The sequence below is a fragment of the Nerophis lumbriciformis genome, linkage group LG14 (genome assembly GCF_033978685.3).
Source record: "Nerophis lumbriciformis linkage group LG14, RoL_Nlum_v2.1, whole genome shotgun sequence".
Lineage (NCBI taxonomy): Eukaryota > Metazoa > Chordata > Actinopteri > Syngnathiformes > Syngnathidae > Nerophis > Nerophis lumbriciformis.
In genome coordinates this window covers 2,452,519-2,478,658 of record NC_084561.2, presented here as the reverse complement: position 1 = coordinate 2,478,658, position 26,140 = coordinate 2,452,519, and the positions used below count along the sequence as shown (strand labels likewise).

General features: G+C 43.3%; 1 protein-coding gene and 1 long non-coding RNA gene across 2 annotated transcripts; one reads left to right on the top strand and one right to left on the bottom strand.

Annotated features, from left to right (window-relative positions):
• Positions 1-851: 851 nt before the first annotated feature.
• lpla (lipoprotein lipase a) lies at positions 852-25,763 on the bottom strand. The gene is made up of 10 exons (XM_061976230.1): positions 25,536-25,763; positions 24,023-24,210; positions 23,783-23,962; positions 22,432-22,543; positions 19,788-20,030; positions 12,313-12,555; positions 11,830-11,950; positions 7,518-7,700; positions 2,178-2,285; positions 852-1,566 (listed from the first exon to the last, which is right to left on the bottom strand). Exons 1-10 carry the CDS (start codon positions 25,636-25,638, stop codon positions 1,515-1,517), a joined length of 1,533 nt encoding a protein of 510 aa, XP_061832214.1. The 5' UTR covers positions 25,639-25,763; the 3' UTR covers positions 852-1,514.
• On the top strand, positions 6,574-7,540 carry LOC133616681 (uncharacterized). The gene is made up of 3 exons (XR_009816892.2): positions 6,574-6,636; positions 6,686-6,739; positions 7,401-7,540. It is a non-coding gene; the product is annotated as an uncharacterized lncRNA (long non-coding RNA).
• Positions 25,764-26,140: the final 377 nt, after the last annotated feature.

The following is a 26,140-nucleotide window of genomic DNA, read 5'->3' as shown; positions in this document are numbered from 1 at the left end:
CTAGCTAACATTACTGCAGTCCTGGTTGACATAAGAGCTAACGTTACTTCAAGTGAGCAGATATGGAAGTTAACCGGCAACAGTTAGCGTTAGTTACTCACCGTCACTGTAGCTGGGACTTGGGCAGCTGGCAGAAGAAGAGGGGCGTTCTTCCTCGTCTCTGTCTCTGCTTCAACACGTGTGGAAGACACGACACGCTTGTTGTGCTCCCCCCCTTACACGAGAGCGAAGCCTGGCAATAATTACATATTGCCACTTCCTCGTTTTTTTGGTAAAATGAAGCCATGCCTTGGAGCGCTTTTCCCCGTCCATTTTGTTCCTGCTTTTCCTATCTGCGCCTAATGACTGAGCTACGTCACGTCTTTTCTTGTGATGTCCCACAGGGCATTTCTTGTCGGGACGGGATTCGAATAAAGAACCAACTCTTTTAATTTACTATAGTGGTCTCGATAACGCGTACCGGTTCTCAAAAAGGGATTCGAGTCCGAGGACTCAGTTCTTTTCTTATCGATCAACCGGGAAAACCGGTTTCGAGCATCCTCACTACTCTTACACACACGTGCTATGGCTATGAGGTTTTTTTTCCTTGGCCTCAGTCTGAACCCTCTCTCCAGGGGCCGAGGCTCAGACTGAATTTATTTTTTTTGCTTTGAAGGCAGAACATATAAGGACTATTAGTGGGTGTTGCTTTGAAGGCAGAACATATAAGGACTATTAGTGGGCGTTGCAAAGACACATGAGGTGGGTGCTCAACAAGATGGAAGCAATCAGGCTATGAAGCAATGTTCATTTATTCAAGCACTGACAGTCAATCAGTGAGTGCACTGACAGTCAATCAGTCAATCAGTCAGTGCACTGCCAGTCTTAGAGTCAGTGCACTGCCAGTCAATCAGTCAGTGAGTGCACTGCCAGTCTTACAGTCAGTGCACTGCCAGTCAATCAGTGAGTGCACTGCCAGTCTTAGAGTCAGTGCACTGACTGAATGTCAGGAAGATGACTGTGATCCAACATTCCAGCAGCTTGTGCATGACAAAGAATCATCTCTTTGATGTACATATCTATATGTAAAAAACACACAATTGACATATCACAGCTTAATATACAAATATATAAATGTACATTCAATAAATACAATATGGCGTATTTTTGAGATGTATAATGTACATAAGCCAGGGAGGGCATAGGACTGTGAAGTGGGAGCTCAGCAAGGAAGGAAGGATTGATGTGATTGTCAGCACCCCGGAAGGGACAAGCGGTAGAAAAGGGATGGATAGTCAGTACTTCTTTGGTCCCTGGGATTGTGCTTAGTGGTCTACGCTACAAAAGGAACAAAAGCTGGCCTTGAAGCCACACAATCCAAAGTTCATATGATAGTAACTCTGTATGCGCTATAAAAAGAAAAGGGTTAGGGTGTAACATTGTTCTCAGCAGCAGACGAGAGGTGGAAGGTCAAAGACGACGCCGGGCAGTCCTTATTTGGTCATGGCGGCGGTGGGCGGAGCTTCCAGTGCATTTCAAGCATTGTTTGGACCAAACTGACTTCCCTGCGCCTTCAACTTGTGCATCCTGGAGAACACAGAAGAAGCATCGCATCAACTACATGACTATTTGTTTTGACTTTGTGTCCTTCTCTTTCAAACTATTACACAAGGTGGCAGTTATTGATAACAACTGGCAAAAGGAATGATGGCATTAACTATATGACATGTGGGCTTTGACTTTGTAGACTATTTGGAGTCTTTATTATTACTGAGCTTTGACTTTGTGGATCATTTCGAGTAATTTTGTTTCAAACTAATCTGCAAGATGGCAGTTATTGATATAAACTGGCAGGAGGAACGATCACATTAACTATATGACATGTGGGCTTTGACTTTGTACATTTTTTTTTGTTTGTTTAATATTACTGTGCTTTGACAGTCATTTTGAGTCCTTCTGTTACAAACTATTCTGCACGGTGGCAGTTATTGATATAAACTGGCAGGAAGAACGATGGCATTAACTATATGACATGTGGGCTTTGACTTTGGAGACTATTTTCTATCTTTTTGATTCTATTATACTGTGATGCAACTCTGTAATATTTGAGTCTTTGGATCGTGTAAAGTGGTGATTATTGTCTAGAAGCAGCGGGAGGAGTAATTGTATTGTGTTGTACATTAAGTTGTGTAACTCACAGTTTCTCTCTGCGACTCATCTTGTCTTCTTTTGACTTGACGAAGACGGCAGATTCTCCTCCTCTCAGCAGGTCAGTGAACTCTGCTTCCTTGGCGCTGAAGATCACCCTGCAACACAACACAACACAACACTGATGATCACAACATTACACTGAAGATGACCCTGCAACACAACATTACACTGAAGATGACCCTACAACACAACACAACATTACACTGAAGATGACCCTACAACACAACACAACATTACACTAAAGATGACCCTACAGCACAACACAACATTACAGTGATGATGTACCACATGGGGGGGGGCCACACACAAACATGCAGGGGCCACTTTTAAAACCATCTCACATTTGGTCTCAGTCATAAAAGGGTTAAAAATAAGTTATTTATTATTTTTTTCCCACCTTTGAAATTTGTAGACCATCTTCAGGTCTTTCTTCCCATTTAAAGTTGTTGTTTTTTTTAAGTTGTGTGCCTTTTTTGTCAAATCCTGTTTTTTATGGCAAAAACACAAAATATCAAATATTTTTCACTAAAATATGTTGAAAGTGTAATATTTGATGTAGCTTAATCATTCATAACATTGATTTCAAATCATTATTATTTTTAAAAATCCCACTTAAATTCTTGGGGATCTAAAAGAGTCTCACTCATAAAAGTGTTAAAAATAAGTCATACATTTTTACTTTCAATACTTCAGTCTCTAGATCAGGCCTGGGCAATTCTTTTGACTTGGGGGCCACTTTTAGAGAAAAAAATGTGCCCGGGGGCCGGTATATCTATTTTTAAGAACACTAATAAAAAACTTCACAATAAAGTCTGATTGAATGCTAAAAATGTTATGACAGACCGCCTTAAAAAAACAGAATGGAATTTCAAGCTTTTTTACTAAATGAGACACCCACAATGTACATGACAATAAAGAATGTGGGATTGACAATATTAACTATGAAGGATAAAACACTGAATATTGACAACGTATGAGCGCCACACCCCCTCTCCATCCACATATTTCACGATCAAGAGAAACGCAACAAAAATGCAACAAAAAACAAGCTAAATATAAACACGAAAAAACGGAACCCCCCCCCCCCCTGCATTTCAGGCTGGCCGCTCTGGAAATACTCAGTGGAAACGCTACACACCCACACTGCTTGGTACCTCGTCTGAGCTGCTGTGACCTACGTTACCATAGTAACTAATTACATGACCATAGTAACTAATTACATGACCATAGTAAATAATTACATTACCATAGTAACTAATTACATGACCATAGTAACTAATTACATGACCATAGTAACTAATTACATGACCATAGTAAATAATTACATTACCATAGTAACTAATTACATGACCATAGTAATTAATTACATGACCATAGTAACTAATTACATGACCATAGTAACTAATTACATGACCATAGTAACTAATTACATGACCATAGTAATTAATTACATGACCATAGTAATTAATTACATGACCATAGTAACTAATTACATGACCATAGTAACTAATTAGATGACCATAGTAACTAGTATATCATGCAAAACAGCAGATTCCAACCATTGAAATATTGTATAGTTGAAGACTTCCGGTCATTATAAAAGATGAGTGCACATCATAATGGCAGCTACACTTTACATCTTAAACATCCAAAACAATTATTTGGGAATGTCCGGCGGACCAGATTGAAAAGCCTAACGGGCCGCATGTGGCCCCCGGGCCTTCATTTGCCCTGGTCTGCTCTAGATCCATCTGTTCTAGATCCATGTCTGCTCTAGATCAACGTCAGATCAATCCGTCGATTAAAAATTCTTAATTTTTCCAATTTTTTATTTTTTATTTGTGTGTTTGTTTTCTGCCCTTTTTGTCATGAAAACTATGTTACACAAAATATGCAATATTTTCCCCGAAAATTACATGTACAAAGTAGAGATGCGCGGATAGGCAATTTATTTCATCCGCAACCGCGTCAGAAAGTCGTCAACCATCCGCCATCCACCCGATGTAACGTTTGATCAGAACTGCACCCGCCCGCCATCCGCCCTTTGTTATATATCTAATATTAATTTAAAAAAAAAAAAAAAGGGTGAAAACTACGCGAATTGCACCTTGTGCAGACAAGATTTTTCAATCGGACACGAAGGAATTAGCGATGTAAAAGACCACGTTGGGACAAAAAAACACAAGTCTAATGCCGTTGCTAGCGATACAAGTGGAAAACTTTCAACGTTTTTCGTCGCCCAAACAGATTCTTTGGATGTGATAAATGCCGAAGTTTTATTTACGGAGGCAATAATTGAGCATGGACTTCCAATCGCACTGGCTGATCACATGGGACAGTTAATAATGTAATGCAACCTTTAAAAATCATTACGCGGTGATCGCGATCCCAAAAATAAACTTTTCTTGCATGATAATGTCCAGAAAAATTCGCTTTATATTACTATAGAGTCCTTTTAACGAATGAGTTTGATGGTTTATCACAAACCTTAAATGAAATTCCATGGCCACCGTCCTGCTGTCTATATAAACCAGGGTGAGCCCCACCCCTTTCGTGAGCGCACTGCGCGCGGAGTGACCCCTGTTACGCGCCCCCGGCAACAGGGGTGGCAAGCAGGTAAGCTGCGCGGGCGGAGCGCGCGGAGTGACCCATGTTACGAGCCCCCGGCCACGGGGGTGGCGGGCAGGTAAGCTGCTTACCTGCTGCGCGTGACGCCGGCCGCGGCGAAGGCGGACGAGGCGGGGTGTCGGTGCGGTGGGCGCGGTGGTGACCCTGGACGTGCGTCGGGCCCTTCTCGCGGATCGCCTCAGCTACGGCTCCCGGTGGGGCCCTCGGTCCCGGACCCCGGCGAGGCGTCCCTTCTCCGCTCCGTAAAAGTGTCCATCTCTTCTTTTTTTTTTCTTCTGTTGTGGCATATGCTGCAGGTGCCTGCTCGTTTTTCGTATGTGGGTAACAACATTTAACTATGTATATATATTTACCAATTGGTTTAACTGCCACCCGCAAAAAAAAAAAAAAAAAAAAAAAATCTTATTTTTTTTAATTTCATCTGCCCGATCCGCGGATAATCCGCGGACTCCGCGGTTGTGTCCGCAAACCGCGCATCTCTAATACAAAGTGTAATATTTGATGTGAAGTAATTGGAGACTTAAGTAGGTCAATAATTCATTATAACATTGATTCATTATTATTTTTTGAGCAATGACAGTTTAAAAACAGCCCGAATGGCAGCTTTGTGTTATTATATTATTATTATTATTATTATTATACAATTGACCTGTTTGCTCTTTTATTCCACTTTTTTTTTAAGTTTTTTGTAACAATTTGGGGATCAAAAAGGGTCCCACCCATAAATCATTATTATATTTTTAACAATGACATTTAAAAAACAAACAAATCCCACTTAAATTCTTAGGGATTCAAAAAGGTCTCACTCATAAAAGTGTTAAAAATAAGTTATACATTTTTATTTTTTTTTATTTTCAACACTTAAGTCTCAAAATCAACTTCTGATCTATCCTTCCATTATAAGTTTACATTATTTTTGTTTTATGCCTTTTTGTCATGAAAACTTAGTTTTTATGACAAGCACACAAAATATGCAGTATTTTCCCCCAAAATGATTCCAAAGTGTAATATTTGATGTGAAGACTTAAGTAGATCAATAATTCATAACATTGATTTTAAATCATCATTTATTTTGTTTAACAATGACAGTTTAAAAAAAATAAAATCCCATTTAAATTCTTGGGGATCCAAAAGGGTCCCAGTCATAAAAGTTGAGTCATTCCTTTTTGTTTTTTTTACTCACAACACTTTTAAGTCTTTAGATCAACGTCAGATCAATCCGTCAATTTTAAATGTTTTATTATTTTACTTTTATGCCTTTTCGTCAAACCCCTGTTTTTTATGGCAAAAACACAAAATATAAAATTGTTCCCCAAAAAAGTGTTGAAAGTGTAATATTTGATATGTAGTAATTGGCGTCTTAAATAGGTCAACAATTCATAACATTGATTCTATGTCATTATTATTTTATAATAATAACTGTTTTTTTTTAAATCCCACTTCAATTCTTGTGGATCTTATCAGTCCATTATAAGTTTTTATTTGTTTTCTGTTTGTTCTCCTTGTCAAAGAAAATGTAGTTTTTTATATGACAAACACACCAAATATGCATTATTTCCCCCCAAAAGAATTCTCAGTGTAATATTTGATGAAAAGTAATTGGCTCCTTAAATAGATCAATTATTATTTATGACATCATTGATTTTAATTCATTATTCTTTTCTGAGTCATTTCATTAGTTTGAAAGGAAAAAAACAGCCTGAATGTCAGTTTTCATTTCACCGCTTTCCTCTTTTAGTCCACTTTTTCATGTGTTTTTTTCAATAGTAATTCACAAATGGTGTGGTGGAGGTGTGTGGACTTACTTGGACACAAATGGTGTGGTGGAGGTGTGTGGACTTACTTGGACACAAATGGTGTGGTGGAGGTGTGTGGACTTACTTGGACACAAATGGTGTGTGGACTTACTTGGACACAAATGGTGTGGTGGAGGTGTGTGTGGACTTACTTGGACACAAAAGGTGTGGTGGAGGTGTGTGGACTTAGATGGACACAAATGGTGTGGTGGAGGTGTGTGGACTTACTTGGACACAAATGGTGTGGTGGAGGTGTGTGGACTTACTTGGACACAAAAGGTGTGGTGGAGGTGTGTGGACTTAGTTGGACACAAATGGTGTGGTGGAGGTGTGTGGACTTACTTGGACACAAATGGTGTGGTGGAGGTGTGTGGACTTACTTGGACACAAATGGTGTGGTGGAGGTGTGTGTGGACTTACTTGGACACAAAAGGTGTGGTGGAGGTGTGTGGACTTAGATGGACACAAATGGTGTGGTGGAGGTGTGTGGACTTACTTGGACACAAATGGTGTGGTGGAGGTGTGTGGACTTACTTGGACACAAAAGGTGTGGTGGAGGTGTGTGGACTTAGTTGGACACAAATGGTGTGGTGGAGGTGTGTGGACTTACTTGGACACAAAAGGTGTGGTGGAGGTGTGTGGACTTACTTGGACACAAAAGGTGTGGTGGAGGTGTGTGGACTTACTTGGACACAAAAGGTGTGGTGGAGGTGTGTGGACTTACTTGGACACAAAAGGTGTGGTGGAGGTGTGTGGACTTACTTGGACACAAATGGTGTGGTGGAGGTGTGTGGACTTACTTGGACACAAATGGTGTGTGGACTTACTTGGACACAAATGGTGTGGTGGAGGTGTGTGGACTTAGTTGGACACAAAAGGTGTGGTGGAGGTGTGTGGACTTACTTGGACTGCTTCTCCCCAGATTTGATGCGTAGTTTGCGCACGCGGAACTTGCTGCTGCCCAACCAGTCTGACCAGCTGATGATGGCGTCTTTCTCCCAGCGCAGTTTGACGATCATCAGGTCTCCCAGGTCCACGTTGGTGGTGATGAGGAAGGACACGGTGGTGTTGCCGTTCATGACGGGACTGTCAAAGGTCAGATCACATGACGTCTTTTACCATGATATCATGTTGAGGCTAATACCTTCACACTGCAGCTCAAGTCCCATACTTGTTTCCTATGAGTCCGATGTGATATCATTAGTACCTTTCCTATGTGTCTGATGTGATATCATTAGCACCTTTCCTATGAGTCTGATTTGATATCATTAGTACCTTTCCTATGTGTGTGATTTGATATCATTCGTATAATTCCCACGTCTTATAATCCAAACCAGGTCTGTTTTTAGTAGGTGGTCATAAATACGATACATATCCATATTGTGTCCAATTTGTATCCATTATGAGCTTCAAGAGGTAGTCACCTGAAATGGTTTTCACTTCACAAGTGTGCTTGAAGCTCATGGAGAGAATGCCAAGAGTGTGCAAAGCAGTAATCAGAGCAAAGGGTGGCTATTTTGAAGAAACTAGAATATAAAACATGTTTTCAGTTCTTTTTTTGTTAAGTACATAACTCCACATGTGTTCATTCATAGTTTTGATGTGACAATCTACAATGTAAATAGTCATGGCAGTAAAGAGAAGGTGTGTCCAAACTTATAATAAATAATAAATATTAAATAATCTCCTCTCTGAGCTGCCACCTTAACGTGGTAGAGGAGTTTGCGTGTCCCAATGATCCTAGGAGCTATGTTGTCCGGGGGCTTTATGCCCCCTGGTAGGGTCTCCCAAGACAAACTGGTCCTAGGTGAGGGATCAGACAAAGAGCAGCTCGAAGACCTTTATGAAGAAAACAAACAAGGAACCCAGATTTCCCTTGCCCGGACACGGGTCACCGGGGCCCCCCTCTGGAGCCAGGCCCGGAGGTGGGGCACGATGGCGAGCGCCTGGTGGCCGGGCCTGTCCCCATGGGGCCCGGCCGGGCACAGCCCGAAGAGGCAACGTGGGTCCCCCCTCCAATGGGCTCACCACCCATAGCAGGGGTCATAGAGGTCGGGGGCGATGTGAGCTGGGCGGCAGCCGAAGGCAGGGCACTTGGCGGTCCGATCCTCGGCTACAGAAGCTAGCTCTTGGGACGTGGAACGTCACCTCGCTGGGGGGGGAAGGAGCCTGAGCTAGTGCGCGAGGTGGAGAAGTTCCGGCCAGATATAGTCGGACTCACTTCGACGCACAGCAAGGGCTCTGGAACCAGTTCTCTCGAGAGGGGCTGGACTCTCTTCCACTCTGGCGTTGCCGGCAGTGAGAGGCGACGGGCTGGGGTGGCAATTCTTGTTTCCCCCCGGCTCAGAGCCTGTACGTTGGAGTTCAACCCGGTGGACGAGAGGGTAGCTTCCCTCCGCCTTCGGGTGGGGGGACGGGTCCTGACTATGGTTTGCGCTTACGCGCCAAACCGCAGCTCAGAGTACCCACCCTTTTTGGATTCACTCGAGGTAGTACTTGAGAGTGCTCCCCCGGGTGATTCCCTCGTTCTACTGGGGGACTTCAATGCTCATGTTGGCAATGACAGTGAAACCTGGAGAGGCGTGATTGGGAAGAATGGCTGCCCGGATCTGAACCCGAGCGGTGTTTTGTTATTGGACTTTTGTGCCCGTCACAGATTGTCCATAACGAACACCATGTTCAAACATAAGGGTGTCCATATGTGCACTTGGCACCAGGACACCCTAGGCCGCAGTTCCATGATCGACTTTGTAGTTGTGTCATCGGATTTGCGGCCTCATGTTTTGGACACTCGGGTGAAGAGAGGGGTGGAGCTTTCTACCGATCACCACCTGGTGGTGAGTTGGCTGCGATGGTGGGGGAGGATGCCGGACAGACCTGGCAGGCCCAAACGCATTGTGAGGGTTTGCTGGGAACGACTGGCAGAGTGAGTTTCAATTCCCACCTCCGGAAGAACTTTGAATATGTCACGAGGGAGGTGCTGGACATTGAGTCCGAATGGACCATGTTCCGCGCCTCTATTGTCGAGGCGGCTGATTGGAGCTGTGGCCGCAAGGTAGTTGGTGCCTGTCGTGGCGGTAATCCTAGAACCCGTTGGTGGACACCGGCAGTGAGGGATGCCGTCAAGCTGAAGAAGGAGTCCTATCGGGTTCTTTTGGCTCATAGGACTCCTGAGGCAGCGGACAGGTACCGACAGGCCAAGCGGTGTGCGGCTTCAGCGGTCGCAGAGGCAAAAACTCGGACATGGGAGGAGTTCGGGGAAGCCATGGAAAACGACTTCCGGACGGCTTCGAAGCGATTCTGGACCACCATCCGCCGCCTCAGGAAGGGGAAGCAGTGCACTATCAACACCGTGTATGGTGGGGATGGTGTTCTGCTGACCTCGACTGCGGATGTTGTGGATCGGTGGAGGGAATACTTCGAAGACCTCCTCAATCCCACCAACACGTCTTCCTATGAGGAAGCAGTGCCTGGGGAATCTGTGGTGGGCTCTTCTATTTCTGGGGCTGAGGTTGCTGAGGTAGTTAAAAATCTCCTCGGTGGCAAGGCCCCGGGGGTGGATGAGATCCGCCCGGAGTTCCTTAAGGCTCTGAATGCTGTGGGGCTGTCTTGGTTGACAAGACTCTGCAGCATCGCGTGGACATCGAGGGCGGTACCTCTGGATTGGCAGACCGGAGTGGTGGTTCCTCTCTTTAAGAAGGGGAACCGGAGGGTGCGTTCTAACTATCGTGGGATCACACTCCTCAGCCTTCCCGGTAAGGTCTATTCAGGGGTACTGGAGAGGAGGCTACGCCGGATAGTTGAACCTCGGATTCAGGAGGAACAGTGTGGTTTTCGTCCTGGTCGTGGAACTGTGGACCAGCTCTATACTCTCGGCAGGGTCCTTGAGGGTGCATGGGAGTTTGCCCAACCAGACTACATGTGTTTTGTGGACTTGGAGAAGGCATTCGACCGTGTCCCTCGGGAAGTCCTGTGGGGAGTGCTCAGAGAGTATGGGGTATCGGACTGTCTGATTTTGGCGGTCCGCTCCCTGTATGATCAGTGTCAGAGCTTGGTCCGCATTGCCGGCAGTAAGTCGGACACGTTTCCAGTGAGGGTTGGACTCCGCCAAGGCTGCCCTTTGTCACCCATTCTGTTCTGAACTTTTATGGACAGAATTTCTAGGCGCAGTCAAGGCGTTGAGGGGATCTGGTTTGGTGGCTGCAGGATTAGGTCTCTGCTTTTTGCAGATTATGTGGTCCTGATGGCTTCATCTGGCCAGGATCTTCAGCTCTCGCTGGATCGGTTCACAGCCGAGTGTGAAGCGACTGGGATGAGAATCAGCACTTCCAAGTCCGAGTCCATGGTTCTCGCCCGGAAAAGGGTGGAATGCCATCTTCGGGTTGGGGAGGAGACCCTGCCCCAAGTGGAGGAGTTCAAGTACCTCGGAGTCTTGTTCACGAGTGAGGGAAGAGTGGATCGTGAGATCGACAGGCGGATCGGTGCGGCATCTTCAGTAATGCGGACGCTGTATCGATCCGTTGTGGTGAAGAAGGAGCTGAGCCGGAAGGCAAAGCTCTCAATTTACCGGTCGATCTACGTTCCCATCCTCACCTATGGTCATGAGCTTTGGGTTATGACCGAAAGGACAAGATCACGGGTACAAGCGGCCGAAATGAGTTTCCTCCGCCGGGTGGCGGGGCTCTCCCTTAGAGATAGGGTGAGAAGCTCTGTCATCCGGGGGGAGCTCAAAGTAAAGCCGCTGCTCCTCCACATGGAGAGGAGCCAGATGAGGTGGTTCGGGCATCTGGTCAGGATGCCACCCGATCGCCTCCCTCGGGAGGTGTTTAGGGCACGTCCGACCGGTAGGAGGCCACGGGGAAGACCCAGGACACGCTGGGAAGACTATGTCTCCCGGCTGGCCTGGGAACGCCTCGGGATCCCCCGGGAGGAGCTGGACGAAGTGGCTGGGGAGAGGGAAGTCTGGGTTTCCCTGCTTAGGCTGCTGCCCCCGCGACCCGACCTCGGATAAGCGGAAGAAGATGGATGGATGGATGGATGACTGCCCTGGACACTTGGTTACAAAATCCTTGAAATCCATTGCAAACACACTTTGTGTGTTGTGGTGTTTGTGTGTTGATGTTAGACATTGTGTTTGTGTGTTGATGTTAGACATTGCATGGTGTTTGTGTGCAACATGTATGATAAAAGTAAGAGTGGTAGTTGTGTGTCTTACAGGACGTGAGCGATGTCTTCCTTCTCGCCGTGAGTTCCGTACAAGGAGATCTTGAGCGGCTGCTCGCTGAAGCTGAGACGCTCGTTGCTGAACAGATGAATCTTCACCTGGTAGTGGAAAACTGTGCAGCACAAAAACACAAAAAGTTACAACATTTGAAAAAAATGCTCATCTAAATGAAAAAGAAAACAGTACAAATGTAGTTTGATGAAAGTTCATTGGGATTTGGGACATTTACTAACCCTAACCCTGACATACATCATCAAAGTTCTACTCAGAGACAAACAAACATCATACATGATGAAAGTTTGAAAGTTCTACTCAGAGACAAAGAAACAAACATCATACATGATGAAAGTTTGAAAGTTCTACTCAGAGACAAACAAACAAACTTCATACATGATGAAAGTTTGAAAGTTGTACTGAGAGACAAAGAAAGTTGATGTGATGTATAAAAGTGTAAGTAAGAGAAGTGCACTTGACCTTTGTAGGGCATCATGTCCCGAGTCTTCAGGTACATCTTGGTGCTGCGTGTGGAGCGGACCTTGTTGATGTTGTAGCCCATCTTGTTGCAGCGGTTCTTGCGGCAGCTCAGACACAAACCCTTGTTGAAGGCGTCCTTGGAGGAGCAGCGGTAGGCCACGCTCTGCTGCTGCGTGTTGAGCAGGGAGTCGATGAACAGGTGGATGGAACGCTCGTGGGAACACTTGACCAGCTGGTCCATGTCTGACATGGAGGCAATCAGAAGAGAATCATCATGAACAATACTCAACTACATACTTGACCAGCTGGTCCATGTCTGACATGGAGGCAATCAGAAGAGAATCATTATGAACAATACTCAACTACATACTTGACCAGCTGGTCCATGTCTGACAGGCACATGGAGGCAATCAGAAGAGAATCATTATGAACAATACTCAACTACATACTTGACCAGCTGGTCCATGTCTGACAGGCACATGGAGGCAATCAGAAGAGAATCATTATGAACAATACTCAACTACATACTTGACCAGCTGGTCCATGTCTGACAGACACATGGAGGCAATCAGAAGACAATCATTATGAACAATACTCAACTACATACTTGACCCGCTGGTCCATGTCTGACAGACACATGGAGGCAATCAGAAGACAATCATTATGAACAATACTCAACTACATACTTGACCAGCTGGTCCATGTCTGACAGACACATGGAGGCAATCAGAAGACAATCATTATGAACAATACTCAACTACATACTTGACCAGCTGGTCCATGTCTGACAGACACATGGAGGCAATCAGAAGAGAATCATTATGAACAATACTCAACTACATACTTGACCAGCTGGTCCATGTCTGACAGACACATGGAGGCAATCAGAAGACAATCATTATGAACAATACTCAACTACATACTTGACCAGCTGGTCCATGTCTGACATGGAGGCAATCAGAAGAGAATCATTATGAACAATACTCAACTACATACTTGACCAGCTGGTCCATGTCTGACAGACACATGGAGGCAATCAGAAGAGAATCATCATGAACAATACTCAACTACATACTTGACCAGCTGGTCCATGTCTGACAGGCACATGGAGGCAATCAGAAGACAATCATTATGAACAATACTCAACTACATACTTGACCAGCTGGTCCATGTCTGACAGACACATGGAGGCAATCAGAAGACAATCATTATGAACAATACTCAACTACATACTTGACCAGCTGGTCCATGTCTGACAGACACATGGAGGCAATCAGAAGACAATCATTATGAACAATACTCAACTACATACTTGACCAGCTGGTCCATGTCTGACAGACACATGGAGGCAATCAGAAGACAATCATTATGAACAATACTCAACTACATACTTGACCAGCTGGTCCATGTCTGACAGGCACATGGAGGCAATCAGAAGAGAATCATTATGAACAATACTCAACTACATACTTGACCAGCTGGTCCATGTCTGACAGACACATGGAGGCAATCAGAAGAGAATCATTATGAACAATACTCAACTACATACTTGACCAGCTGGTCCATGTCTGACAGACACATGGAGGCAATCAGAAGAGAATCATTATGAACAATACTCAACTACATACTTGACCAGCTGGTCCATGTCTGACAGGCACATGGAGGCAATCAGAAGAGAATCATTATGAACAAAACTCAACTACATACTTGACCAGCTGGTCCATGTCTGACAGGCACATGGAGGCAATCAGAAGACAATCATTATGAACAATACTCAACTACATACTTGACCAGCTGGTCCATGTCTGACAGGCACATGGAGGCAATCAGAAGAGAATCATTATGAACAATACTCAACTACATACTTGACCAGCTGGTCCATGTCTGACATGGAGGCAATCAGAAGAGAATCATCATGAACAATACTCAACTACATACTTGACCAGCTGGTCCATGTCTGACAGACACATGGAGGCAATCAGAAGAGAATCATTATGAACAATACTCAACTACATACTTGACCAGCTGGTCCATGTCTGACAGACACATGGAGGCAATCAGAAGAGAATCATTATGAACAATACTCAACTACATACTTGACCAGCTGGTCCATGTCTGACAGGCACATGGAGGCAATCAGAAGAGAATCATCATGAACAATACTCAACTACATACTTGACCAGCTGGTCCATGTCTGACAGACACATGGAGGCAATCAGAAGAGAATCATCATGAACAATACTCAACTACATACTTGACCAGCTGGTCCATGTCTGACAGACACATGGAGGCAATCAGAAGACAATCATTATGAACAATACTCAACTACATACTTGACCAGCTGGTCCATGTCTGACAGGCACATGGAGGCAATCAGAAGAGAATCATCATGAACAATACTCAACTACATACTTGACCAGCTGGTCCATGTCTGACAGGCACATGGAGGCAATCAGAAGACAATCATTATGAACAATACTCAACTACATACTTGACCAGCTGGTCCATGTCTGACAGACACATGGAGGCAATCAGAAGAGAATCATTATGAACAATACTCAACTACATACTTGACCAGCTGGTCCATGTCTGACAGACACATGGAGGCAATCAGAAGAGAATCATTATGAACAATACTCAACTACATACTTGACCAGCTGGTCCATGTCTGACAGACACATGGAGGCAATCAGAAGACAATCATTATGAACAATACTCAACTACATACTTGACCAGCTGGTCCATGTCTGACAGACACATGGAGGCAATCAGAAGACAATCATTATGAACAATACTCAACTACATACTTGACCAGCTGGTCCATGTCTGACAGACACATGGAGGCAATCAGAAGACAATCATTATGAACAATACTCAACTACATACTTGACCAGCTGGTCCATGTCTGACAGGCACATGGAGGCAATCAGAAGAGAATCATTATGAACAATACTCAACTACATACTTGACCAGCTGGTCCATGTCTGACAGGCACATGGAGGCAATCAGAAGAGAATCATTATGAACAATACTCAACTACATACTTGACCAGCTGGTCCATGTCTGACATGGAGGCAATCAGAAGAGAATCATCATGAACAATACTCAACTACATACTTGACCAGCTGGTCCATGTCTGACAGGCACATGGAGGCAATCAGAAGAGAATCATTATGAACAATACTCAACTACATACTTGACCAGCTGGTCCATGTCTGACAGACATATGGAGGCAATCAGAAGAGAATCATTATGAACAATACTCAACTACATACTTGACCAGCTGGTCCATGTCTGACAGACACATGGAGGCAATCAGAAGAGAATCATCATGAACAATACTCAACTACATACTTGACCAGCTGGTCCATGTCTGACAGACACATGGAGGCAATCAGAAGAGAATCATCATGAACAATACTCAACTACATACTTGACCAGCTGGTCCATGTCTGACAGGCACATGGAGGCAATCAGAAGAGAATCATTATGAACAATACTCAACTACATACTTGACCAGCTGGTCCATGTCTGACAGGCACATGGAGGCAATCAGAAGAGAATCATTATGAACAATACTCAACTACATACTTGACCAGCTGGTCCATGTCTGACAGACACATGGAGGCAATCAGAAGAGAATCATCATGAACAATACTCAACTACATACTTGACCAGCTGGTCCATGTCTGACAGGCACATGGAGGCAATCAGAAGAGAATCATTATGAACAATACTCAACTACATACTTGACCAGCTGGTCCATGTCTGACATGGAGGCAATCAGAAGAGAATCATCATGAACAATACTCAACTACATACTTGACCAGCTGGTCCATGTCTGACAGACACATGGAGGCAATCAGAAGAGAATCATTATGAACAATACTCAACTACATACTTGACCAGCTGGTCCATGTCTGACAGGCACATGGAGGCAATCAGAAGAGAATCATTATGAACAATACTCAACTACATACTTGACCAGCTGGTCCATGTCTGACAGGCACATGGAGGCAATCAGAAGAGAATCATTATGAACAATACTCAACTACATACTTGACCAGCTGGTCCATGTCTGACATGGAGGCAATCAGAAGAGAATCATCATGAACAATACTCAACTACATACTTGACCAGCTGGTCCATGTCTGACAGGCACATGGAGGCAATCAGAAGAGAATCATTATGAACAATACTCAACTACATACTTGACCAGCTGGTCCATGTCTGACAGACATATGGAGGCAATCAGAAGAGAATCATTATGAACAATACTCAACTACATACTTGACCAGCTGGTCCATGTCTGACAGACACATGGAGGCAATCAGAAGAGAATCATCATGAACAATACTCAACTACATACTTGACCAGCTGGTCCATGTCTGACAGACACATGGAGGCAATCAGAAGAGAATCATCATGAACAATACTCAACTACATACTTGACCAGCTGGTCCATGTCTGACAGGCACATGGAGGCAATCAGAAGAGAATCATTATGAACAATACTCAACTACATACTTGACCAGCTGGTCCATGTCTGACAGGCACATGGAGGCAATCAGAAGAGAATCATTATGAACAATACTCAACTACATACTTGACCAGCTGGTCCATGTCTGACAGACACATGGAGGCAATCAGAAGAGAATCATCATGAACAATACTCAACTACATACTTGACCAGCTGGTCCATGTCTGACAGGCACATGGAGGCAATCAGAAGAGAATCATTATGAACAATACTCAACTACATACTTGACCAGCTGGTCCATGTCTGACATGGAGGCAATCAGAAGAGAATCATCATGAACAATACTCAACTACATACTTGACCAGCTGGTCCATGTCTGACAGGCACATGGAGGCAATCAGAAGAGAATCATTATGAACAATACTCAACTACATACTTGACCAGCTGGTCCATGTCTGACAGACATATGGAGGCAATCAGAAGAGAATCATCATGAACAATACTCAACTACATACTTGACCAGCTGGTCCATGTCTGACAGACACATGGAGGCAATCAGGAGAGAATCATTATGAACAATACTCAACTACATACTTGACCAGCTGGTCCATGTCTGACAGGCACATGGAGGCAATCAGAAGAGAATCATTATGAACAATACTCAACTACATACTTGACCAGCTGGTCCATGTCTGACAGACACATGGAGGCAATCAGAAGAGAATCATCATGAACAATACTCAACTACATACTTGACCAGCTGGTCCATGTCTGACAGACACATGGAGGCAATCAGAAGAGAATCATCATGAACAATACTCAACTACATACTTGACCAGCTGGTCCATGTCTGACAGACACATGGAGGCAATCAGAAGAGAATCATTATGAACAATACTCAACTACATACTTGACCAGCTGGTCCATGTCTGACAGACACATGGAGGCAATCAGAAGAGAATCATCATGAACAATACTCAACTACATACTTGACCAGCTGGTCCATGTCTGACAGACACATGGAGGCAATCAGAAGAGAATCATTATGAACAATACTCAACTACATACTTGACCAGCTGGTCCATGTCTGACAGACACATGGAGGCAATCAGAAGAGAATCATCATGAACAATACTCAACTACATACTTGACCAGCTGGTCCATGTCTGACAGACACATGGAGGCAATCAGAAGAGAATCATTATGAACAATACTCAACTACATACTTGACCAGCTGGTCCATGTCTGACAGACACATGGAGGCAATCAGAAGAGAATCATTATGAACAATACTCAACTACATACTTGACCAGCTGGTCCATGTCTGACAGGCACATGGAGGCAATCAGAAGAGAATCATTATGAACAATACTCAACTACATACTTGACCAGCTGGTCCATGTCTGACAGACACATGGAGGCAATCAGAAGAGAATCATTATGAACAATACTCAACTACATACTTGACCAGCTGGTCCATGTCTGACAGACACATGGAGGCAATCAGAAGAGAATCATTATGAACAATACTCAACTACATACTTGACCAGCTGGTCCATGTCTGACAGACACATGGAGGCAATCAGAAGAGAATCATCATGAACAATACTCAACTACATACTTGACCAGCTGGTCCATGTCTGACAGACACATGGAGGCAATCAGAAGAGAATCATTATGAACAATACTCAACTACATACTTGACCAGCTGGTCCATGTCTGACAGACACATGGAGGCAATCAGAAGAGAATCATTATGAACAATACTTATCTCCAACTTTTATGCAGGCCTTAAAGATGGCCGACGTTCCAAACATGAAACTTTGCCTCCAAATAAAAGAGTTCTTCTCTCATTTCTTCCTCCTCACAAATGATATTTGTTGCTATCTATTTTCTTCTCCAATGTAAGGAATTACAACATATTTGTACATCATATTTATGTCCAAATGCTTGTTTGTTTTTATGACATATTCCACAAAGATGGCCGACATGTTTGATTCAAACTGTTGGCAGACCCGTCAGCGATCCTGTTCTGTCTCCCTGTAATGTTTGATCCTGTTCTGTCTCCCTGCAATGTTTGATCCTGTTCTGTCTCCCTGTAATCTTTGATCCTGTTCTGTCTCCCTGTAATGTTTGATCCTGTTCTGTCTCCCTGTAATGTTTGATCCTGTTCTGTCTCCCTGTAATGTTTGATCCTGTTCTGTCTCCCTGTAATGTTTGATCCTGTTCTGTCTCCCTGTAATGTTTGATCCTGTTCTGTCTCCCTGTAATGTTTGATCCTGTTCTGTCTCCCTGTAATGTTTGATCCTGTTCTGTCTCCCTGTAATGTTTGATCCTGTTCTGTCTCCCTGTAATGTTTGATCCTGTTCTGTCTCCCTGTAATGTTTGTCTGATCTTGAATGGGATTGTGCTGAAAATGTAAATTTCCCCTCAGGGATTAATAAAGTATTTGTGATTGTGATTCTGAAGACATACTAAAAATGATATTTGTTGCTTTCTTTTTATCTCAAATGTCAGGAATTACAACATCTTTTTACAGCATTTGCATGTGCAAGAGTTGCTGTATTCGTAACATATTCCACACTCATGATGTATTCATGACATATTCCACACTGATGATGCTGGACTTCACCTGCAATACTTTGAAGGAAACTCTTTTTTTGAAGCTTTTGTCGGAGATGAAATCCAACAATGGATGCAAAGATGGTGGAAATGAATCACGTGGAAGGACTTTATACTCATCTAATGGATTAGACTACATACTTTATATGAATCTAGTAGATTAGAGTACATACTTTATATGAATGTAGTGGGATTAGAGTACATACTTTATATGAATGTAGTGGGATTAGAGTACATACTTTATATGAATCTAGTAGATTAGAGTACATACTTTATATGAATGTAGTGGGGGGGATTAGAGTACATACTTTATATGAATCTAGTAGATTAAAGTACATACTTTATATGAATATAGTGGGATTAGAGTACATACTTTGCAGGCCCTTGATGCCCTCCAGTGCGATCCCCATCAGCGTGTTCTGGATGTCGCAGCCCGGCTGGAAGGTTCCTCCGTTGGGGTAAATGTCGATGTGTCCCACCGCCTTCTGGATGCCGATGCTGCGGCCCGGCGAGCCCCGGGTGTTGGTGTGCAGGACGTCCACAAACTGGGCGTCGTCCCTGGACAGCGTGTTCTGGTCCTCGGCGTGCTCGAAGGTGGGACCGGCAGGGTCCAGTCCTGAAAGGAGCAAATGTCACATTTAGCTGGAGCTGCCTTGCGGTATGTGGCGCCATCATCATCATCATCATCATCATCATCATCATCATCATCATTATTGTTTTATTTCAGCTTTCCAATCAGGTCAAATGTTCCATTTACAGGACACTTCATTAGGTACACCTCATTATCATCATTTCATGTCAATGTTCCCTCTCATTTTTCATGTGTGAGCAAACACTCAAACTCCCTGAGCATCCTGGGACCACATGTGAGCAACATCACCCCAGCATCACACCTGTCATCACACCTGTCATCACACCTGTCATCACACCTGTCCCATAACAAGTTCAATGTTTTATTCATCAAATAACAGCAGTTATTTCCATTATACTATTTTCTAATCTAAATGATTAATGAATCTAAATGGAAATTTAAAAACAAGTTTTCAGGAGCTGTTGTATGTCTTGGGGGTTGCTGTAAGATAATTTAAGACATGCACCCCTTCAGAGATCAATATTTTGTTCCCCTTGAAATATTCACATTTAGCACAATGAGATGTGGGCTGTAGCACAAACATGGGATATAGTGGATAACATGTCCAATGTTCCCTCTAATTTGTCATGTGTGAGCAAACACACAAACACTCTGAGCATTGAGTGGAATAGAGACGTGCTCACTGTGGTCACACCAGCAGCAAACCTGACATAACAATTTCAATGTCTTATTATTATAATCAAGTGACCAGTCAATTTCAAGAGATTATTTTCTAATATACGTGATTTGGCCCACTTAGATATTGTTTTTTTTTTTAATCAGCTAGTATTTGATGCCTGGGTGGGGGTCCTGCTTTGGAAAGATTGTGTACACCTTTCAGAGATCACATTTAGTTCCCCTTAAAACATTCACATGTTGCATGAGATGAAGTGTTTTTTACCTTTCTGTCCGTAAAATAAACATTTTTTTTAGCAATTATGTAACATAATTTCATGATTAATATCCAAAAAATAACATTCTTAACAACTGACAGTAGAATAAGTACACTGATTGAGGAGTCAAAGTAAAACCACCTGAAATGTACACTTCACGTGTAGTGTTGGAGTTGTCCAACTTTTTGTGTGGCCATAAACGCACCAGTGGCTACTTGTCATAGTGTGTGTGTTGGTGCAGGTGAGAGAGAGAGAGAGAGAGAGAGAGAGAGAGAGAGAGAGAGAGAGAGAGAGAGAGAGAGCGGATATAATGGATGACAAAGAGTTGCTTTTGGCTTGGTTTGTACGCGAGACAAGGAGCAGTTTTGCTAGATAAAAGAAAGTATTTGACACATTGTTTTAGTGTTGTTTTGGCTGACAAACAATTTTGCTAAATAAAAGGACAGATGGAATTCTTGTCCTCCTTTAAGTGTCTCCACAGACGTTACAATAATTGAAGTGTTGACAAACATTGTTTTATCTGCCTTTCGTCACCTGTTACTCACAGTAGCATTGCAAAATCAGCAAAATCATACAAAACTAACTATTTGTTTATTTTCTTTAGAGTGGGCTTTGATTTGTTGCACGACATAGATTTGCTGTGCGCAGAAGACGCGTGAGCAGTGTGCAATTGCACAGGTGTGCACCTTAGAGGGAACGTTGCCAGGGGTGTCCAAACTTTTTCCACTGAGGGCCACAGACTGACAAATCAAAACATTTTCATAATTGTCTTTGTCAAAACCAATTTGACCTTCAGGGCTCCCCTCAACTTTGGTCCCAGGGACCCGCAGGTGTCTCAGGTCTCAGTCATAAGAGTTCCAATGAAGTCAAATGTATATAGATGTGTATCATGCAACAGCTAAGTAATATATATATACTTGATCTGTCGCTGCTCTCCATCAACTTCAGGTGTATGAGGCAGTATAAAGTATGGTTTTATCTTTTATCCCCTTTTTGACCCCTTGTGGTCTGTAAGGTCACCTGTGATCTTGTTGACCTTGTGGTCTGTGAGGTCACCTGTGATCTTGTTGACCTTGTGGTTAGTGAGGTCACCTGTGATCTTGTTGACCTTGTGGTCTGTAAGGTCACCTGTGATCTTGTTGACCTTGTGGTCTGTGAGGTCACCTGTGATCCTGTTGACCTTGTGGTCAGCGAGGTCACCTGTGATCCTGTTGACCTTGTGGTCTGTAAGGTCACCTGTGATCCTGTTGACCTTGTGGTCTGTAAGGTCACCTGTGATCCTGTCGACCTTGTGGTCTGTGAGGTCACCTGGGATCTTGTTGACCTTGTGGTCTGTAAGGTCACCTGTGATCCTGTTGACCTTGTGGTCTGTAAGGTCACCTGTGATCCTGTTGACCTTGTGGTCTGTGAGGTCGCCTGTGATCCTGTTGACCTTGTGGTCTGTAAGGTCACCTGTGATCCTGTTGACCTTGTGGTCTGTGAGGTCACCTCACCTGTGATCCTGCTGATCTTGTGGTCAGTGAGGTCGCCCGCGATGCCGGCCACGTGCGCCCCCAGACTGTAGCCCAGCAGGTGGATCTTCTCCCAGGGCAGCTGCAGCTCCTTCTAAAGAGGTCACACAACAACACACTTGGTGGGTCACACACACACAACAACAACACACTTGGTGGGTCACACACACACACACACACACACACAACAACACACTTGGTGGGTCACACACACACACACACACAACAACACACTTAGTGGGTCACACACACACAACAACACACTAAGTGGGTCACACACACACACACACACAACAACACACTTGGTGGGTCACACACACACACACAACAACACACTTAGTGGGTCACACACACAACAACAACACACTTGGTGGGTCACACACACACACACACACACACAACAACACACCTAGTGGGTCACACACACACAACAACACACTAAGTGGGTCACACACACACACAACAACACACTAGGTGGGTCACACACACACACACACACACACACAACAACACACTAGGTGGGTCACACACAACACACTAGGTGGGTCACACACACACACACACACACAACAACACACTTGGTGGGTCACACACACACACACACACACACACACACGCACACAAAACAACATGCACAGTACCAGAGTTTGTAAGACAATGTGAGGAAAGAAACAAGTAAGATGTTTTGTGTAAAAGCAAACACATGAAAGTGGTTGGAACATCTTTGACTTCATGACAGAACTCGGCTCAATTGAAAGCTTGTAAAGTGAAGAGTAAAAATACTTGCTTGCTTACTGCATGCATTTAGCTTTTGTTTGCAAGGGAACTTGCAACATGTGGAACCAGCAGGTTGCAACATGTGGAAGCGCGCACACTCTGTACACATGCGCGTACACACTCTACACAGGTGCGTACACACTGTACACAGGCGCGTACACACTGTACACAGGCGCCTACACACTGTACACACTGTACACAGGCGCGTACACACTGTACACAGGCGCGTACACACTGTACACAGGCGCGTACACAGGCACGTACACACTGTACACAGGCGCGTACACACTGTACACACTGTACACAGGCGCGTACACACTGTACACAGGCGCGTACACACTGTACACAGGTGCGTACACACTGTACACAGGCGCGTACACAGGCGCGTACACAGGCGCGTACACACTGTACACAGGCGCGTACACACTGTACACAGGCGCGTACACAGGCGTGTACACACTGTACACAGGCGCGTACACACTGTACACACTGTACACAGGCGCGTACACACTGTACACAGGCGCGTACACACTGTAGAGAGGCGCGTGGCACTCACCTGGATCCAGGTGACAAACTTGGCCACGTCTCGGCCCACCAGCTTGGTGTAGGCGGCGGAGGTGGGGTAGTGCTGGTTGGCCCGCGTCAGCCAGTCCACCACGATGACGTTGGCGCCGGGCTCGCGCTCGTAAAGAGCCGACACCAGCTTGGGCACCCAGCTCTCGAACATGCCCGTCACCTGCGGGTCAAAGGTCACGTTGCTACACAGTTCCAGGCCAAAGAGCAGTTGTGTGTTTACCGTCCAGCCGTGGATGATGAGGAAAGTCTGCACCAGAGGGTTGAAGTCACACTCCTGGATGCTGGCAGCTTCGCCCGCCAGCAGGTAACACATGTCTTCATCGGGCAGCTCGGCCGTGCGCAGAGAGAACTTGGACACCATGTCGCTGTAGTCCTGCATCCATGCTGGGGGGGTGGCCGTGTTGTTCACTGCTCAACACACACACGCACACACACACACACACACACACACACACACACACACGTCAATCACAGTGCACAAATAATCAGTCGTCATGATGATCACAATTTTTTATGCAAAACAACCAAATTATAAGAAATACTTTCTTGCTCATTTCAAACTAAATAAATACATTTGACTTTTTTCTTACTTGCACTTTTTGGACTTTTTTTGTTTTTCTATGCTTTTATTTGACCATTTTTAATTCTATTTCATATATTGTCAGTTGCTTCTTACATTTCACTTGTTTTCTTACTTGCCCTTTTTGTACATGTTATCTGTTTTATTTGTATTTCTATGCTTATATTTAACCATTTTTTAAATGATATTTCATCTATTGTTAGTTGCTTCTTATATTTAACTTTTTCTCTTACTTGCACTTTTCTACATTTTTTGTGTGTTTTTCGTTCGTTTGTATGTTTATATTTTTCCTATTTTATACATTGTCAGTTGCTTCTTACATTTTACTTGTTTTTACTTGCCCTTTCTGTACATGGTTTGTTTTATTTTTATTTATAAGCTTATATTTGACACATTTTAAATTCTCTTACTTGCACTTTTCTAAATTTTTTGTGTGTTTTTCATTAGTTTGTATGTTTATATTTTTCCTATTTTATATATTGTGAGTTGTTTCTTACATTTTACTTTTTTTTACTTGCCTTTTTATAGATTTTATGTGTTTTATTTTTATGCTTATATTTGACCTTTTTTATTATATTATATATATTAGTAGTTGCTTCTCATATTTTACTTTTTTCTTACTTGCACTTTGTGCGTTTTTTATTTTTTTGACCATTTTTAAATGTAACATATTGTTAATTGCTTTTTACATTTTACTGTCCTTAAGTTCCTGTTATTTTGGTCTTATTTCCTCTGTTAGTTGTGTTTGCAACACAAATTGTTTGTTTGTGTGCAGTAGAAATAAATGTACATGCTATAAAAAAACAACAAGAGTATGTCGCCCCCTTCTGGCTTTAAAGCATCCTACCACAAAGATCCAATCTCTTTAGAGTGAGTCATTTGCCATTTCCCTAAGATAAAAATGTAAACAAACAAAATTAATTATTTCCTGTTTTTTTTCCTTAATCGCAGCACTCCAAAGCGTAGTTTTACGTGAAACAAAACATTTTTACGTCTGTAAAAGCAATAATGTGTTTAAATTAATGGGTATGTTGTGCCATATTATTATTGTTATTATCCAAAGAGGCTTCATGCACACATGGAAGTAAAACTTAAATATGTAAAAAAAAATATATATATATATATATATATATTGATGCACATTTGCTCTTACCATAGGAAGTAGTAGTGGTGTGTTCAGGGTCAGAACAAAAAGTAGCAAAGATTTTTCCCAAAATTATCCAAGCGGTGAAAAAACGTGTATTTTCTTTTCCCATATTATTAAAACGTCGGTCCTGTTAGGTGTCTTGAGCTTCTTTTTAAAAATAAATAACAGTCTTGATCGAGTGATTAGAAGAAGTTGTAAGAGCGGGAGGAGTGTCGCAGTCCGACGGCCAGTGAAGTTTCTTTAAAGTCTGACACCCGCAGGGCAAACAAGCATCTTTAAGGGCAGCTCATTTGCATATTGCAAGGTGATTGGTTGGCGATTGGAAGGCGTGGCTTCGACAGGCGACCCAAGATAAGGTTGGCTATACATTATGAGCCTTTTTTCAAGTTCTTCTTTTAAATAGATGAACAAAATTAAATACTCAAATAAAACTATAAAGTACTTATCTTAGTTGTTTTTATTATTATTGTCATTATTATTATTATATAGGTTATTAATAATAATGTTACTTTATTATTTTTATCCTGCAATGCAGTTGCACACCACTGCAAACTACAAACACAAATAATAAACCAAAAATTACCATTATTGTATTATACAAGTATTACTAT

Bases quoted from the DNA above. Each gene is read 5' to 3' on its own strand.
- lpla (XM_061976230.1), bottom strand. From the start codon at position 25,638: ATGGGAAAAGAAAATACACGTTTTTTCACCGCTTGGATAATTTTGGGA. The intron at 24,211-25,535 runs GTAAGAGCAAAT...TGTGTTGAGCAG, and splicing joins CACCACTACTACTTCCTATG to TGAACAACACGGCCACCCCC. The intron at 23,963-24,022 runs GTAAACACACAA...TTTGACCCGCAG, and splicing joins TCATCATCCACGGCTGGACG to GTGACGGGCATGTTCGAGAG.